Raw genomic sequence first — 14,280 nt, 5'->3', positions numbered from 1 at the left:
TCTTGAAACACTTAATTAGCATGTTATGGCTGTTAAATGATTTGTTGATAACAGCAGCACCAGATTAGTGGAACTGATTTTACCTGCTTTAGACATCTGGTCTCGAAGACAGTTTTGTAGCATTTGTGTTAGAAGTACGGGTAACAATAAAACCAATAGCATGGAAGTGGTTCTGGTGTCAAAGTTAAGTATTAGGTATTAAGAATGCACATTCACATGTCCCTCAGTATAGTAAAAATATTAATACATGTGCTGCTCTTGCAAATGAGTGATTGCAGAGATAGAAAAAACAAACTTAACGCCAGCTGGTACTTGAACTGGAATTTTAATGATTTGATTCAGCACTGTAGCACACAAGTTTTAAAGAATACAGAGCTATGTTTTTCCATTTCAAGTGCAGATATAGAATTGTTTCAAGTGCACATCATGTTATTGTTGGTGTCCGCATTTTAGTACTCTCAGCACATCAGTTGGAAAAACATGGAAGAAGATGGGTGGTTTTTCTGTATTCCCTGGGGAATCTTGCCTTCTGTCCCTGGGGCTGTATTCAGAGAGGGGAGGGATGATGATCAGTACACAGCATTGTGAAGGGAGGTGGAGTGGGAGGCCTGCTGGTGGGGACTCTTAGTCCACAAAGTGAGTGGATGTTCACAATGTCATCATATGCTGCTAGAACCATTTACTGGTTAATGACTAACCTGCTTATGCATGTTGTGCCAACAGTGCCATAATGATAACAATACAATTGGAGAGATACCTCATAGGCTTTTATGCCTTGGTATTCCCTGACCATTATGAATCCCCTTATTTGACTGCATAGTGTGCACTGTAATGCATGCGCTACATTAATTTTCAAACTTGCTGATTGGTACTATGATAACTATTACCCTATTAATTATTTTTAACTATATCCCCACTTACTGGGGATAACTATATCCCCATTTTGTTTGTCTCCCAAGCACTGTGACTTACAAACAACTATGATTGATAAAATAACCACAAGAAGTGTAAAAATACCCTAAAAGATCTGATTAAAAGTGTAACTAGTCAGGGGCCATCCTAAGTGGGAACATTCAGTTACCATTGGGGATAAAGTAAGTCTGGTAAACTAAGACTTAACCATGTCCTTCTGTAGATAATTTCATTATATAGGTTGTTTTTTTCCTTTTAGAATCTCTTGGAAATCTCCATTAAGCCATTCACAACATCTCCCTAAATATCCTTAGTAAAGGGAAGCACTTTTCTGAATAATTGGTTCCACTGTCGACCATATTACCATAAGCTAATGGTAAAATTAGCCTATAATAAGATGTTGGAAGGAGTTGTTCGATTATTGTTTAACTACAGTTCCCATGGCAGCCTTCAACAAAACATGCTGTGTAGCTCCAATCTCTCTAACAGAGGTGACCCAGTTCAAGGTGTTAGTTATATTTTATACCAAACGATGGTGGACTTCATGAGGGAAAGAAGAATGGTCAAGGCCTCTGAAAGGCACAAATCCTTTCAAGCATTGTGAAACTTGCATCTAAACAAATATTTATAGGACTTTGTCGTCAGAAAAATATGTACTTGCAAGGGTCTAAAAATAGTATCTAGCATTGCACTGCATAATTTCTACAGGCGATTTTGGAGCATATGTACACTATCATTTGGTCCCATTTGGTACTGTGACTCAGTATGAGCAGTACCCAGTTCAAACATTAAAAAAAATGTTCTGACTATAATCTTTGTTTAGTGACTGCCTCATTTAGTGACAGTTTGCTATTATGACAGTGATCAAAAAGTAAGTTTACGACCAAGCCTTGCACTTGTGACCTTTGAAGGTCTGTAAAGCAAAGGAAAGCTGAAATAAGATTGAAAGCACAGTTGTGGTTTCAGTTAGCAACCATTTTACTTAATGACCAAGTTTCCGGTCCAGTTATGGCCACTAAACGAGAACTATCTGTATTACTTTTTCCAAAGGAACTTTATCCTCATTAATATTGACTCCTTCCTGTGGTGCAATATAATCTTATTCTTTTTATCTTCACCTTCACATTGCTCTGTGGGGTTGACCAAATAGGGTATATTTGCTGAGTATTGTTTTTTCCTTTTAGAATCTCTTGGAAATCTCCATTAAGCCATTCACAACATCTCCCTAAATATCCTTAGTAAAGGGAAGCACTTTTCTGAATAATTGGTTCCACTGTCGACCATATTACCATAAGCTAATGGTAAAATTAGCCTATAATAAGATGTTGGAAGGAGTTGTTCGATTATTGTTTAACTACAGTTCCCATGGCAGCCTTCAACAAAACATGCTGTGTAGCTCCAATCTCTCTAACAGAGGTGACCCAGTTCAAGGTGTTAGTTATATTTTATACCAAACGATGGTGGACTTCATGAGGGAAAGAAGAATGGTCAAGGCCTCTGAAAGGCACAAATCCTTTCAAGCATTGTGAAACTTGCATCTAAACAAATATTTATAGGACTTTGTCGTCAGAAAAATATGTACTTGCAAGGGTCTAAAAATAGTATCTAGCATTGCACTGCATAATTTCTACAGGCGATTTTGGAGCATATGTACACTATCATTTGGTCCCATTCGGTACTGTGACTCAGTATGAGCAGTACCCAGTTCAAACATTAAAAAAAATGTTCTGACTATAATCTTTGTTTAGTGACTGCCTCATTTAGTGACAGTTTGCTATTATGACAGTGATCAAAAAGTAAGTTTACGACCAAGCCTTGCACTTGTGACCTTTGAAGGTCTGTAAAGCAAAGGAAAGCTAAAGTAAGATTGAAAGCACAGTTGTGGTTTCAGTTAGCAACCATTTTACTTAATGACCAAGTTTCCGGTCCAGTTATGGCCACTAAACGAGAACTATCTGTATTACTTTTTCCAAAGGAACTTTATCCTCATTAATATTGACTCCTTCCTGTGGTGCACTATAATCTTATTCTTTTTATCTTCACCTTCACATTGCTGTGTGGGGTTGACCAAATAGGGTATATTTGCTGAGTGTTGTTTTTTTCCCTTCCTATCTATTAAGCTTGGTTGCATTAACTGTTTCTTTATGCATCCTATCCTAATCAGCAGGGAAATTGATACGTCCTTTTTATGTTTCTTGTAAGTGATACTGTTTTGCTTAACAAACAAAAATGAGAAAGAATAGAATAGAATTTTTATTGGCCAAGTGTGATTGGACACACAAGGAATTTGTCTTGGTGCATATGCTCTCAGTGTACATAAAAGAAAAGATACGTTCATCAAGGTACAACATTTACAACACAATTGATGATCAATATATCAATGTAAATCATAAGGATTGCCAGCAACAAGTTATAGTCATACAGTCATAAGTGGAAAGAGATTGGTGATGGGAACTATGAAACGATTAATAGTAGTGCAGATTCAGTAAATAGTCTGACAGTGTTGAGGGAATTATTTGTTTAGCAGAGTGATGGCCTTCGGGAAAAAACTGTTCTTGTGTCTAGTTGTTCTGGTGTGCAGTGCTCTATAGCGTCGTTTTGAGGGTAGGAGTTGAAACAGTTTATGTCCAGGATGCGAGGGATCTGCAAAGAACTTATGCTTACAATGCCTAGTTTCTCTGTGGCATAGTATCCAGGAAGTATCTTCATGAATTCACTTTCTGGTAAAGAGATGTTCTTTGATTGGCTAGCCATGTTGTAACAACCATTCTGCTGAAGTAACCATATTTTCAAAAACCTAACTGTAGCCACTACCACCCCACTCCCTTATTCAAAATCCATTTACTAGGTTGTAAAAGCAGCTGAGATTAATTCTGCCGAAAGTGGTAGCCCAATGGAATTGGGGAAATTCTGAAGATCAACTCCAGCCTTTTCTTTATCACTTTAAAAGCCTAGAAGATATATGCTAATTGTTATGAGAAATATTTTTTTCCTAACCTTATGTTATTCTTGGGAAATTGTTTCAATTAATACTGAATATTTAATTTGTTTTTAATGCAGCTGTAATTATGTTCATGGGGTGGTGGGTTTTTTTGTTTTTTGTTTTGCTAAATATGGTATGATCTCCTTTTATCAAGGGTCTACCACCGGTCTTCAGTTTACTTAAGATTGTTAAATTGTAAAGGCTTATTTAAGGAATTTCTGGTTAATGAATGATGCATTTTTGAATATCTGTAATGGAAAAACTGATTATAAATGATGATTGTGGTGATAAAATTAATGATTATACTGTAAAAAATTAGATAATTTTTACTTATCCAGCATTCTTTAGAACAGTATTTTTCAAAGCAGCATCCATCAGACTGCAGCTTCCAGAATGACTTCAGCCTAGCTAATTAGAAATGGTGGGAATTGCTTTTCCAACGTATCTGGAGAGCTTTTCCAAAGTAGCCTTCCACCAATCAGGAGAAGCTCAACATTTTACCAAAAATAGATATCACAAGCAGGCTATGACCTAGTTTCTACACATCCTGATCCAGAAACTAAGATTATTTCAGTCATGTTTCAGTGAAATATGTGGGGAAAATTTTGGAGGCAAGCGACAAACTAACTTCAATTTTTAAAATATTATAGCTCATCATAAAAGGAGTCAAAGTATTTTTAAAGTAGCTAGTGCCCACTTCTCAGTTTTTGAGTACGCAAAAATAATTTTCAACAGATATTCAAAAGAAAATCTAAACCTATGAGGGAGTTAAGAGTTATTTTGTGAGAAAAAACTAATACAGAAAATTAGTCCCTTAGAGAATTGATTCCCTGACGGATTCTATTCAAGGAGGGAATTGATTGCTTTAATGGTTTAAAAAGGATGTTGCCAACTCTGTTTTCTTTTTGTACCAATGTGACTTGGGTGCAGTGAAAATTCCTTCCTATATTCTCAAAGGAGAAATCTATATTTAGTGATTTGATCATGTCTGCTGTGGCCTTACAACTATAATCTCCTCAGATGAGAGAACTCCGCACCTAAGCAGCAATCATGCAGACTGAAGAACGGGCTGCATGTGGTTGCCTGAAGCTATTTTTCTGAGCCGGAGAGGAAACTTGAAGCAGTGGCAGTCCCTCTAGGTAAGGGGATGAATGTTATGCTACTCCAGGCTTCCCACAGAGGGAAGATTTTGATGGATCACAGATGCTAAGCTTCAGCTATGTGGTGTTGGCTTTGAAGACATAACTGGGCAATGTACCACCTCATTTCCAGCTCTAGCTAGTGGCTGGTAGCCAAGATCTTTGGCTGCTCTGAATTCTCTGAGAAGTGACAAATTAACCATCATGCAAGAAATAGGCCAGCCTGTGCACTCAGAAAGAGGGTTCCACTCTGGATCTCTGTGTGATTTATGCTAGGCTTACCTAAACTATGTTTTCCTGATCCTCTTTATTCAGCGTAACTAAAGTGATTTAATGGTCTCCTCTCATATTTTCCACCATGTACAGTAACAAATATATTAAAAATGCAAAAGAATGAGTACATATAAAAATGCGGAAGCATTGTTTCAGATCATTCTTTCTGTTTAGGCTGCTCATTGGTCATGGATGCCTTGTCAAAAGTCCCTTCAAAAAAGCCATATAAACATCATAAAATGTTTCCAGTCATGAAGTTAAATGAAAAGAAGAAAAGAAGAAAACAGAAAGTCTCTGAATTTTACTAGGAGGCATGGTATGGGAGGGCTTTGTTTTTTAATCAAGTAGCATATTCTTTTAATTTTGGCTTTTAATTTTAATTTTTTATTAACTTTTAATTTTAAATTTAATTTAATCAAGATAACCTCTTGATGACTTGAGTGTGATCGGATTTCAGCCTGCTGTGTTCCCAACACTCTGAACTGCTCTGCTTTTGCCTAGTGTTACAGGCTAAGAGTTTCAGTTTTAATCACTTATATTATGCTAAGTTATCAAAAGTTTGTGAAACTTCCTATTTGTTTGTAGCCAATAGTGGAAAACAAATAGTTTAACATTTAATTCATTTAAGCAAACTCATGTATTTAATTATTTTTCTTTTCTCCCATGAAAATCCTACAATATGTTGGCAAATTTTATAGGCACTCTTGGAGTTACCTATGAGGCTTTTGAGATTACAAACTTCTACAACAGTCGATTGTAGTTTGATGGAAAGGGCTAAAACTAAAGCCAATATGCCTCAGGGTTAAAGGGACAACCCATGATGCAGTTGTTTTTCTCCTTCATCCCCCTTATATTGTCCTCCTTGAAAGTTACTTCTTTCTCAAAGTGTTGTCTGACTAAGATGACCAAATTCCTTTCCTGTTATCCTCCTTTGCTCAGATGGTGATGATACTCCTGTGGCTAAAGTCTCCTATTACATTTTGACTTGGTAATGTCATCAGGTGATGACAGCTGTATGTTGTATTATGATTTGCATTACACTTCTGCAGAGCCAAAATACTGTAAGGGAGAGATTTACTGTCTAGCACTGCAGTGGCTTTATTTCCAAGACAGGATTCTTGTCAACCTCTTAGAGAGACATCTAGCTTTACAGATTAACGTAACTAATCCCCCCGGAATTTTTTTCCCTTGCCTCCAATGTTTGTGGTTTATTTGTTTGTGTCTTCAGTGTTTTGCCAAACAGTGTGCTTGGATAAATCTGGCTGTAGTTTTTGTTTTAAAATAATAACATAGAAATGGTCTTTGAATAAAAGCAAGGACAGTATATATTTCATTTTTCTGAGTGCTGTCTTTGTTCATTAAAAAAACCTTTGGTCTTTCAAAATTATGCTGCAGTGCTGTGTTATTGAGCTAGTAGTCTTCAGATTTTATATGCCATTGCATTCATGATCAAGAAGACCAAACTGGACAGGTTTGATGACACTCATTCCCTTACAGTTTGTTTGTCATTTGATTCCTTAGCAGTAAAAACTGGGCATTTGACTGAAAGAACAAAACTTGTCTGGTTTGTTGTTGTTGTTGTTGCTGCTGCTGCTGCTGCTGTTGCTGCTGCTGCTTGAAATCAGATTATGCTGGGTGGTTGGATTGCCTAGCTCATTTTCTTGTGTGCTTGTTTCTTTCTTCTTTGTCTTTTTGCCAGGGGCAAGTTGACGCTGCCGAAAGAGATGCTGGCTGGTTGTGGGGCAGGGACCTGCCAGGTGATTGTTACTACTCCCATGGAGATGCTCAAAATCCAGCTGCAAGATGCAGGCCGAATTGGTACCTTATCTCTCTCTCTCTCTACTTTCCTTATAGTGCTCATGTAATAACAGAAAATACATCCAATGATTCCTAATAATGGAAGAAAGCTAAGAGTGAGCTACTTCATGGGAAGAGGGACTTGAGGCAAGCTATCCTAACTTAAGATTTTACAAAGAGAAAGATGCAGTTTTTCCAAACCACCGATCATAGATATAGATTTAGACTAAAATTTCCACTGTGTCCTGAAAATGGTCAGGAGTCATGGAGATAACAGGAGGGCCTCTATAAAACAATGACAGAATGCCAGATTGGGAATATTGAATTATTGTTACTTTTTTTTCACCCATTGCAGTCGATAAAAGACTCAGCAGGTTACAATCACAATGTTATTAAAACATCCATGGTACAATTATACATCTGCATAAATAATCTCCAAAAGATTAAAAATAAATCAAACTAAAGATAGAACCAGCTAACAAATAGCAATAAATATAAGAAATGGAAGAGTCAAAAGGTTTCTTAAATAGCCCCATTTTTAATAGCTGAATTCAATAATAAAGTTTAGGAATAAATTTGCAATCTGACAAATTAGAGCTATGATAAGATCAGTTCCTCCCCTTTATTTATGGAGAAGCCTTTTCACTTTTTGTCCAGACATGGGTGATTTACCTCATGTATAGGACTCTTTTTTTAATGAAACTGGATTTTTAAGTATTTAAATAGTGGACAAAAGACAGGAAAAATAATAGCTTTCCTGTGGTAGTAAATTATTAAACTGGAGAACTCGCGCAAGGAAAAGAATTAGTCACTCTTGATGCTTTTATTCAACTTTTTCTGTTTTCCCCACTTGTACAGTTGCTTTCCAAAGCCCTAGAGGTGCATTAGTTTTGCCTTATGCAAGTTTTATGTGCCACTCTTCTACTACACACACACACACACACACACACACACACACATTTTTTGTCTACTTCAAAACAAAACCCAGTACTCAATCTGTGTGTAGAGCAGGAAAAGGGATGAATATGTGTGCTCTGAAATGGTGGGACACACTTCATTTACTATATTAAATATTAATTTTACTGATTCAGGAATGATCCTGAACCATTCAGGAATGGTTCACCTCATCTTCAAATGGACACCGTCCATTTGAAGGTGGAAGTGTTGGGATGCGAGTCCCTAACCTAAAAGTTCATAGTGCTTGTGGGAGCCACTTCCGCCTCCTTTTGGAGTGATGTTAGTGTGGGACATAGAGTTGAATGAAAAATGACTGCTATTGTTGGAGCTGAGTCAGCCACACTGTTCATTTATTTCCTAAAGCCTCAGTCTAGTATAGACATTATGTCAAGCTAGACTGTTGTGACTGAGCACCACACTATATTATCTCTTTATACTTTTATTTGCTTCTTTTTCCCTGTCTCTGCATTTTTCAGTTCAAATAAGCTAAGGCAGATTATTTTTATTATTACTATTATTTGCAGAAAATTGTCACTGTGTAGCACAAAGCTTGACATAAGTATCTTGGTTGCTCAGAAGCTATTTTAACTCTATACACTAGCTTTGCTAAGACTTCAAATAGCCTACTGTGGCAAAAAACAGAAAGATTACAAATAGAGTAGTTAATGGGAAAAAGCAGAGGGTGTAGATTTTAAACATAAATTAAAATGGCTGCCCCTGATTTGTGCCCTTAACTGATAACAGCAAAAATTCAAAGAGGGAAAAGTAAAACTTTTACAAGATTAAGATTGAGATTAAAGGTAATATTTTGGTCTGGCAAGATCATAAAGCTTCCTAAAAAGCATCTGCTTGTTTTGAAGCAGATACAAAACAAATTTCAGAAGTGATTAGAAAAAGGAATTTTAAAGGCATTGACTATAATTTGTGCAAGATATCTATTTCCTGACCTCCCAGAGTTCTAAATCTGCCAGAGATCGCTGTCTTGCAGTCTCCTTGTGAGGAGCAACTGTTTGGAGCACTTGTGGTCAATCTCAAATCCTCACTTTATCTTGAGAGGAATTATCAAAGAGATGTCCACCTCTTCATTCCACTGTGATTGTTGGCTCCACTTTTTGTGGTATCATTTTCAGTTTGTGGTTTCTTTCCCAGGACTCTTAATTTATTATTTTTAAATATGATTTTAATACACTTCAGAAACATTAACATTTATTTTATAAAAAACCGTACTTGCTAGTACAATATTGTGTATAACCTAAATAGCATCTTAACTATAACAATTATAACTATATTTATTAATGAATGCAGGACTATTGGATGTTATAATGTAAAATATATACAAAGACTAAATATGAATTATAAATTGTACAAATAACTGTGTAGTGAAAAAGGGGGGGAAGCAATTCTAAACTACCTAAGGAAAGGGGGGAAAAAAGGTAACTGCCTGAAAAGGAAAAGAAAAAAAAAATTTAAACAAAAAATGTGAAGTAACATTAAAACATTAAAACCAAAAACCTACACCTACATTGTATATAATTCTAACTATATTCAACTAACTATAAGTTGAATAACAAAGAAAACAATGTATCAGCTGCTGAAATTATATTATTTTCATTTCAACCCCATGATCCAATTTTTAAATAATGAATTAAACCTAGACCTTATACAGGTACTGTGGTCCTCAACTTAACAACCATTTGTTTAACAATTATTCAAAGTTCTAATATCCTTGGAAAAAAATGATTTATGAGATGTAATTGCAGTTACGACCGTCACATACGCATGCACACACACACGGTCACTTGATTATAATTCACATATTTGGCAACTGGCTCATATTCAGGATTAGATGTAGCATCCTATAGTCATGGTCATGATTTCTGATATTTTTTTTCTTTTGCCTATTTCTAGTAAAAAAAATACCCATTGGGGAAGCTGGATATGTTTAATGACCGCATGATTGTCATAAAACTGGATCCAACTTTGAGAGAACTTCTGGCCACATCTGTGGTTTTAAGTTGAGGACTAACTATACAATAATACTATCCAGCTAATTCAAAGGCTGAGTGTTGACAGTTTTATTAAACCAACATATAAAGTCTCAGGAATAGATATTCTTCTTTCACATCAGTCCAGGCTTGATATATAATAGCAATTTTTTTTCATAGATAGAAGAATTCTACATCTTTCAAATATAGTAGTATATCAATACCTTTTGTTGCTGTTAGTTGCGAAGTCGTGTGTAACTCATCGCAACCCCATGGACAATGTTCCTCCAGGCCTTATCAATACATATACATATATTGGTCTTCCAGGAACCTGGTTCATCATAATGGTAATAGCTAACTAATAAAAAAATACAAATGGCATATGTACCAAAGTAGTCTTTGAATAAGAACAAGCAAAATTCTTGTGTCTTGTTCTTCATTTATTCCGAAGTCAGAGAAGAATAGCTTTTTAATAGCTTAACCATCTGTTGTGGTTTCCATTTGTGCTGCACCCACAGACTGAAATGGAAGAATCTAAGTGGTTTTGCTGTTTTGGTTCCTCTGCAGCTGCTCAGAAGAAGTCCATGATAGGACAAGCTCAGCTCAGCCCATCATCCACTGGCACCGGAGCTGCAGAGTCGGTTGTAGAGACGCGAATGACAGCGATGCAAATCACAAGAGATTTGCTTCGGAGCAAAGGCATTGCAGGACTGTATAAAGGACTTGGAGCCACGTTGCTCAGGTTGGCATTTTCTCCAGATGCACACACCACCATTTCAATGCCATGTGTGTGTTTAGGCAAAAGGTCTTAATGTATGGAAATTCCTGCCTTTGAGCACAGCCACTTGGCTCTATCCCTGTTCAGAAGAAACCATGCGTTTCTGTCAGAAATGTTGTATTTATTATTTCTGAGGTATTTCTAAAATTAGGTTAAGAGTCGCTACTGCTTGCTGCTGATTTTGGTTTCTTTGCATGTAAATTGGAAACAAGAAAATATTATAGGAGAGAAGAAGGGGCTTGGCTGGAAAGGGGTAGATCTAAATGAGCACCATTACCTTCACTTCAGTGTTCATTCAGTCAGGAAGGCCAAAAACGTGCCAGGGATGCTCTGTGGAGTAACTTTATGGAGCTAAATGCAACTATAAAGTGAGAAACAGAATTACTTTCTCAATGCATACATCAGATAGTTATAATGTATATATGTGTGGCTAACTAGTGCTATTATGGGATAGAAAGAAACAGCTTTTCAAAATCCCACTCATTGTGTGCCTCTCTTCTTGTAGGGATGTCCCATTTTCTATTGTTTATTTTCCACTGTTCGCCAACCTGAATAAACTGGGGCAGAAGAGCCCTGACGTCAAGGCTCCTTTCTATGTCTCCTTCCTGTCTGGATGTGCGGCAGGCAGCACAGCAGCCGTAGCTGTCAATCCTTGTGATGGTAAGTACTTTTATAGCATTCATTGGGGGTGCGGGGGCAGGAAGATCCATCAACATTGCTGGCTATGGATGCTGAGTAAAACAACCAAAACAAAACAAAAACAGTAAAACAGACATTTAAAAACTGTAATTAAAATAAGACCTAAGTGTTTGGAATATTTTAAATTAAATTAGCTCCCACACATCAAAAGCAAATTTGGAAAAACCTTGTCCTTATTGGCAAATGAATATCAGAATTCCCTGTGTTAACACTGTCCGGTATATTAGCACAGCATGTTCATTTGCTAATGAGGAGAAGATTATTGGGATAATTTATTCTCTGCTGCTATTCTAGCTAAGGCAATCCAGGTGGAATGAAGAGTTAACGCCAGACCATCTGAAGCTCCACATGTCTTCCTCTGAAGCATCAGAGATTTCTCAAGGAGTTGGCTTACACATGTTGAAGTCTATACTTCTCATGAATCAGCCATTTGGACACAGTTTACTGAACAAAATTTAGATTACAAATGGTAAAACCCAGAAAAGATATACCAACCAGGAATACTAACACTATTGGTTTAGATCTAACCTTAACCCTAGATTCATTTTCATTAGAAAAGCAATTTCCCCATATATTTTGCTGGGGTCCACAAACTATTCCAAAGGAAAAATTGTTACTGTCTCTTCCCTTAGAAAATCTCTAAGAATATATTCTTAACAATACTATTCAGCTGTGACTCCAAGTAGACCTAACCTGAACCCTAACCCTATTTTCATTTTGATTAGCAAAGAGATTTATGAGTGTATTTTACTGTAATCCACAGATAACACTGAATGAAAAGCTCTCGCAGTCTCTGATCTTAGAAAACTGCTAAGAATCTATTGCCTACATTAGTTTTTGGGCATAATTCCTAGTAGACATAACCTTAACTCTAATTGTAACCGTAGATTGATTTTCATTGGCAATTGATATTCCCATATATTTTACTGTGGTCCACAAACAAATTTCAACAAAAAGCTGTCACCATAACTTTTCTTAGAAAACCACTAAGAATATACAATTTCCCTAACAATACTTTTCAGCCATGACTTCAAGTAGACCTAACCCTAACCTGAGATTCATTTTCATTGGCAATGGGATTTTCCCATGTATTTTAGTGTGGTCCACAAACTACTCCAAAGGAAAAGCTATCAACATCGCTTTCCTTAGAAAACCCCTAAGAATCCATCCCTAGCATTAATTTTTTGCCATGAAACCTAATCCTCACCCTAGATTCATTTTCCTTGGCAATGGGATTTTCCCATGTGATTTACTGTAGTTCACAAACAACTCCTAACGAAAAGCTATCAACTTTCCTTAGAAAACCTCTAGGAAACTATCCCTAGCATTATTATTTTTTGTCATGACTCCAAGTAGACCTAACCCTAATCCTAACTCTAACCATAGTTTCATTAGCAGTGGAATTTTTCGATGTATTTTACTGTGGTTCAGAATCAAATCGGAAAGAAACTCGGCCAGTGATGTTCTTTAGAAAAACCTCTAAGAATCTATCCCTATCATTACTTTTTGGGTACTACTCCAAGAAGAATTAACCTTAGATTCATTTTCCTTGCTAATGGGATTTTCCTATGTATTTTACTGTGGTCCAAAAACAATTCCGAATGAAAAGCTATCAACGTTGCTTTCCTTAGAAAATCTCTAAGAATGTATCCCTAACATTAATTGTTAGCCATGTCTCCCATCAGACCAAACCCTAACCCTAACCCTAATTCTAACCCTAACCTAGATTCATTTTGATTGGCAATGGGATTTTCCCATGTATTTTACTGTGGTCCACAAACAACTGTGAACAAAAAGTTGTCACCAGCTCTTTTCTTAGAAAACTGCTAAGAATATTCCCTATTAATACTTTTCAGCCATTACTCTAAGTAAACCTAACCCTAACCTTAGATTCATTTGTTCAACAATGGGATTTTTTCCATGTATTTTATTGTGGGTCACAAACAACTCCGAACAAAAAGCTGTCAACATCTCTTTCCATTGAAAACCTCTGAGTGTTAGGGTCTAAAAGCTCTTACCCCTTCTTTTATTTTTACTTTATAGAGAAGTAGGGAGGGTCCCTTCTGAAATGGTCCCCACTCCTCTTTTCCTTTTGTGGGCTGAGATACATTTGCATGAGGATATCTAGGCCCAACTCTTCCTTCTGTCTCCCAAAGTCATTTTCACAGCACATTATCCAAATTCTTCATTGTCAAATACTGTATTATTAGTTCTAAGAAGAATGTTCTAAATCAAGATTAGATATGTTCTTGGAGTGAGAATTGATAAGATCTTTTCCAGTACAACTTTGGTTGATTGAATAGAAGTATCTGTAGCAATTGAAAAACTTGCAAAACATAACTTGACACAAATTAAGGCACTGATTATAACAAACTCTACTACTATATATTTCTGCAGTAATCAAGACAAGACTTCAGTCCTTGCAGAGAGGAGTCAATGAAGACACATATTCAGGGATAATAGACTGTGCCAGGTAAATTATCTCTGTCTGTAGGATGTTGTTAATGAGTAGTTAACAGAGGATTAGCAATGGAAGGATAGTATCTTAAGAGTGGTTGGCATAAAACTTTCTACTGCTTCAGCAAGCAATCATAGAATGACCCAACTATGGCAAAAAAAACCCCACCTCTATGGTGATGTCCTCCACATTACAACTCGTCCAAGATAAGACTGGTCCAGATTTAGGGTGTTATCCTTGTTGTCTGTTGAGACCTCAGTTACTTGGGTTAGGTCCATGGTTACCATGGTGATCCTTAA

General features: G+C 36.5%; 1 protein-coding gene across 3 annotated transcripts in view; it reads left to right on the top strand.

The window, feature by feature from the left end:
* The window catches only part of SLC25A22 (solute carrier family 25 member 22), an 80,324-nt gene that overhangs the window by 51,478 nt on the left and 14,566 nt on the right, over positions 1-14,280 (top strand). For all 3 annotated transcript variants that reach the window (XM_058157201.1, XM_058157210.1, XM_058157220.1), the window contains exons 6-9: positions 7,007-7,125; positions 10,614-10,788; positions 11,330-11,484; positions 13,921-13,996. In XM_058157201.1, the coding sequence (XP_058013184.1) occupies positions 7,007-7,125; positions 10,614-10,788; positions 11,330-11,484; positions 13,921-13,996 (525 nt within the window). The remainder of the gene's footprint in view (positions 1-7,006; positions 7,126-10,613; positions 10,789-11,329; positions 11,485-13,920; positions 13,997-14,280) is intronic.

Source organism: Ahaetulla prasina, chromosome 1 (assembly GCF_028640845.1).
Source record: "Ahaetulla prasina isolate Xishuangbanna chromosome 1, ASM2864084v1, whole genome shotgun sequence".
In the NCBI taxonomy this organism is placed as follows: Eukaryota; Metazoa; Chordata; class Lepidosauria; order Squamata; family Colubridae; genus Ahaetulla; species Ahaetulla prasina.
The sequence above is the reverse complement of the archived record's forward strand: the minus strand, read 5'-3'. Positions and strand labels throughout refer to the sequence as shown.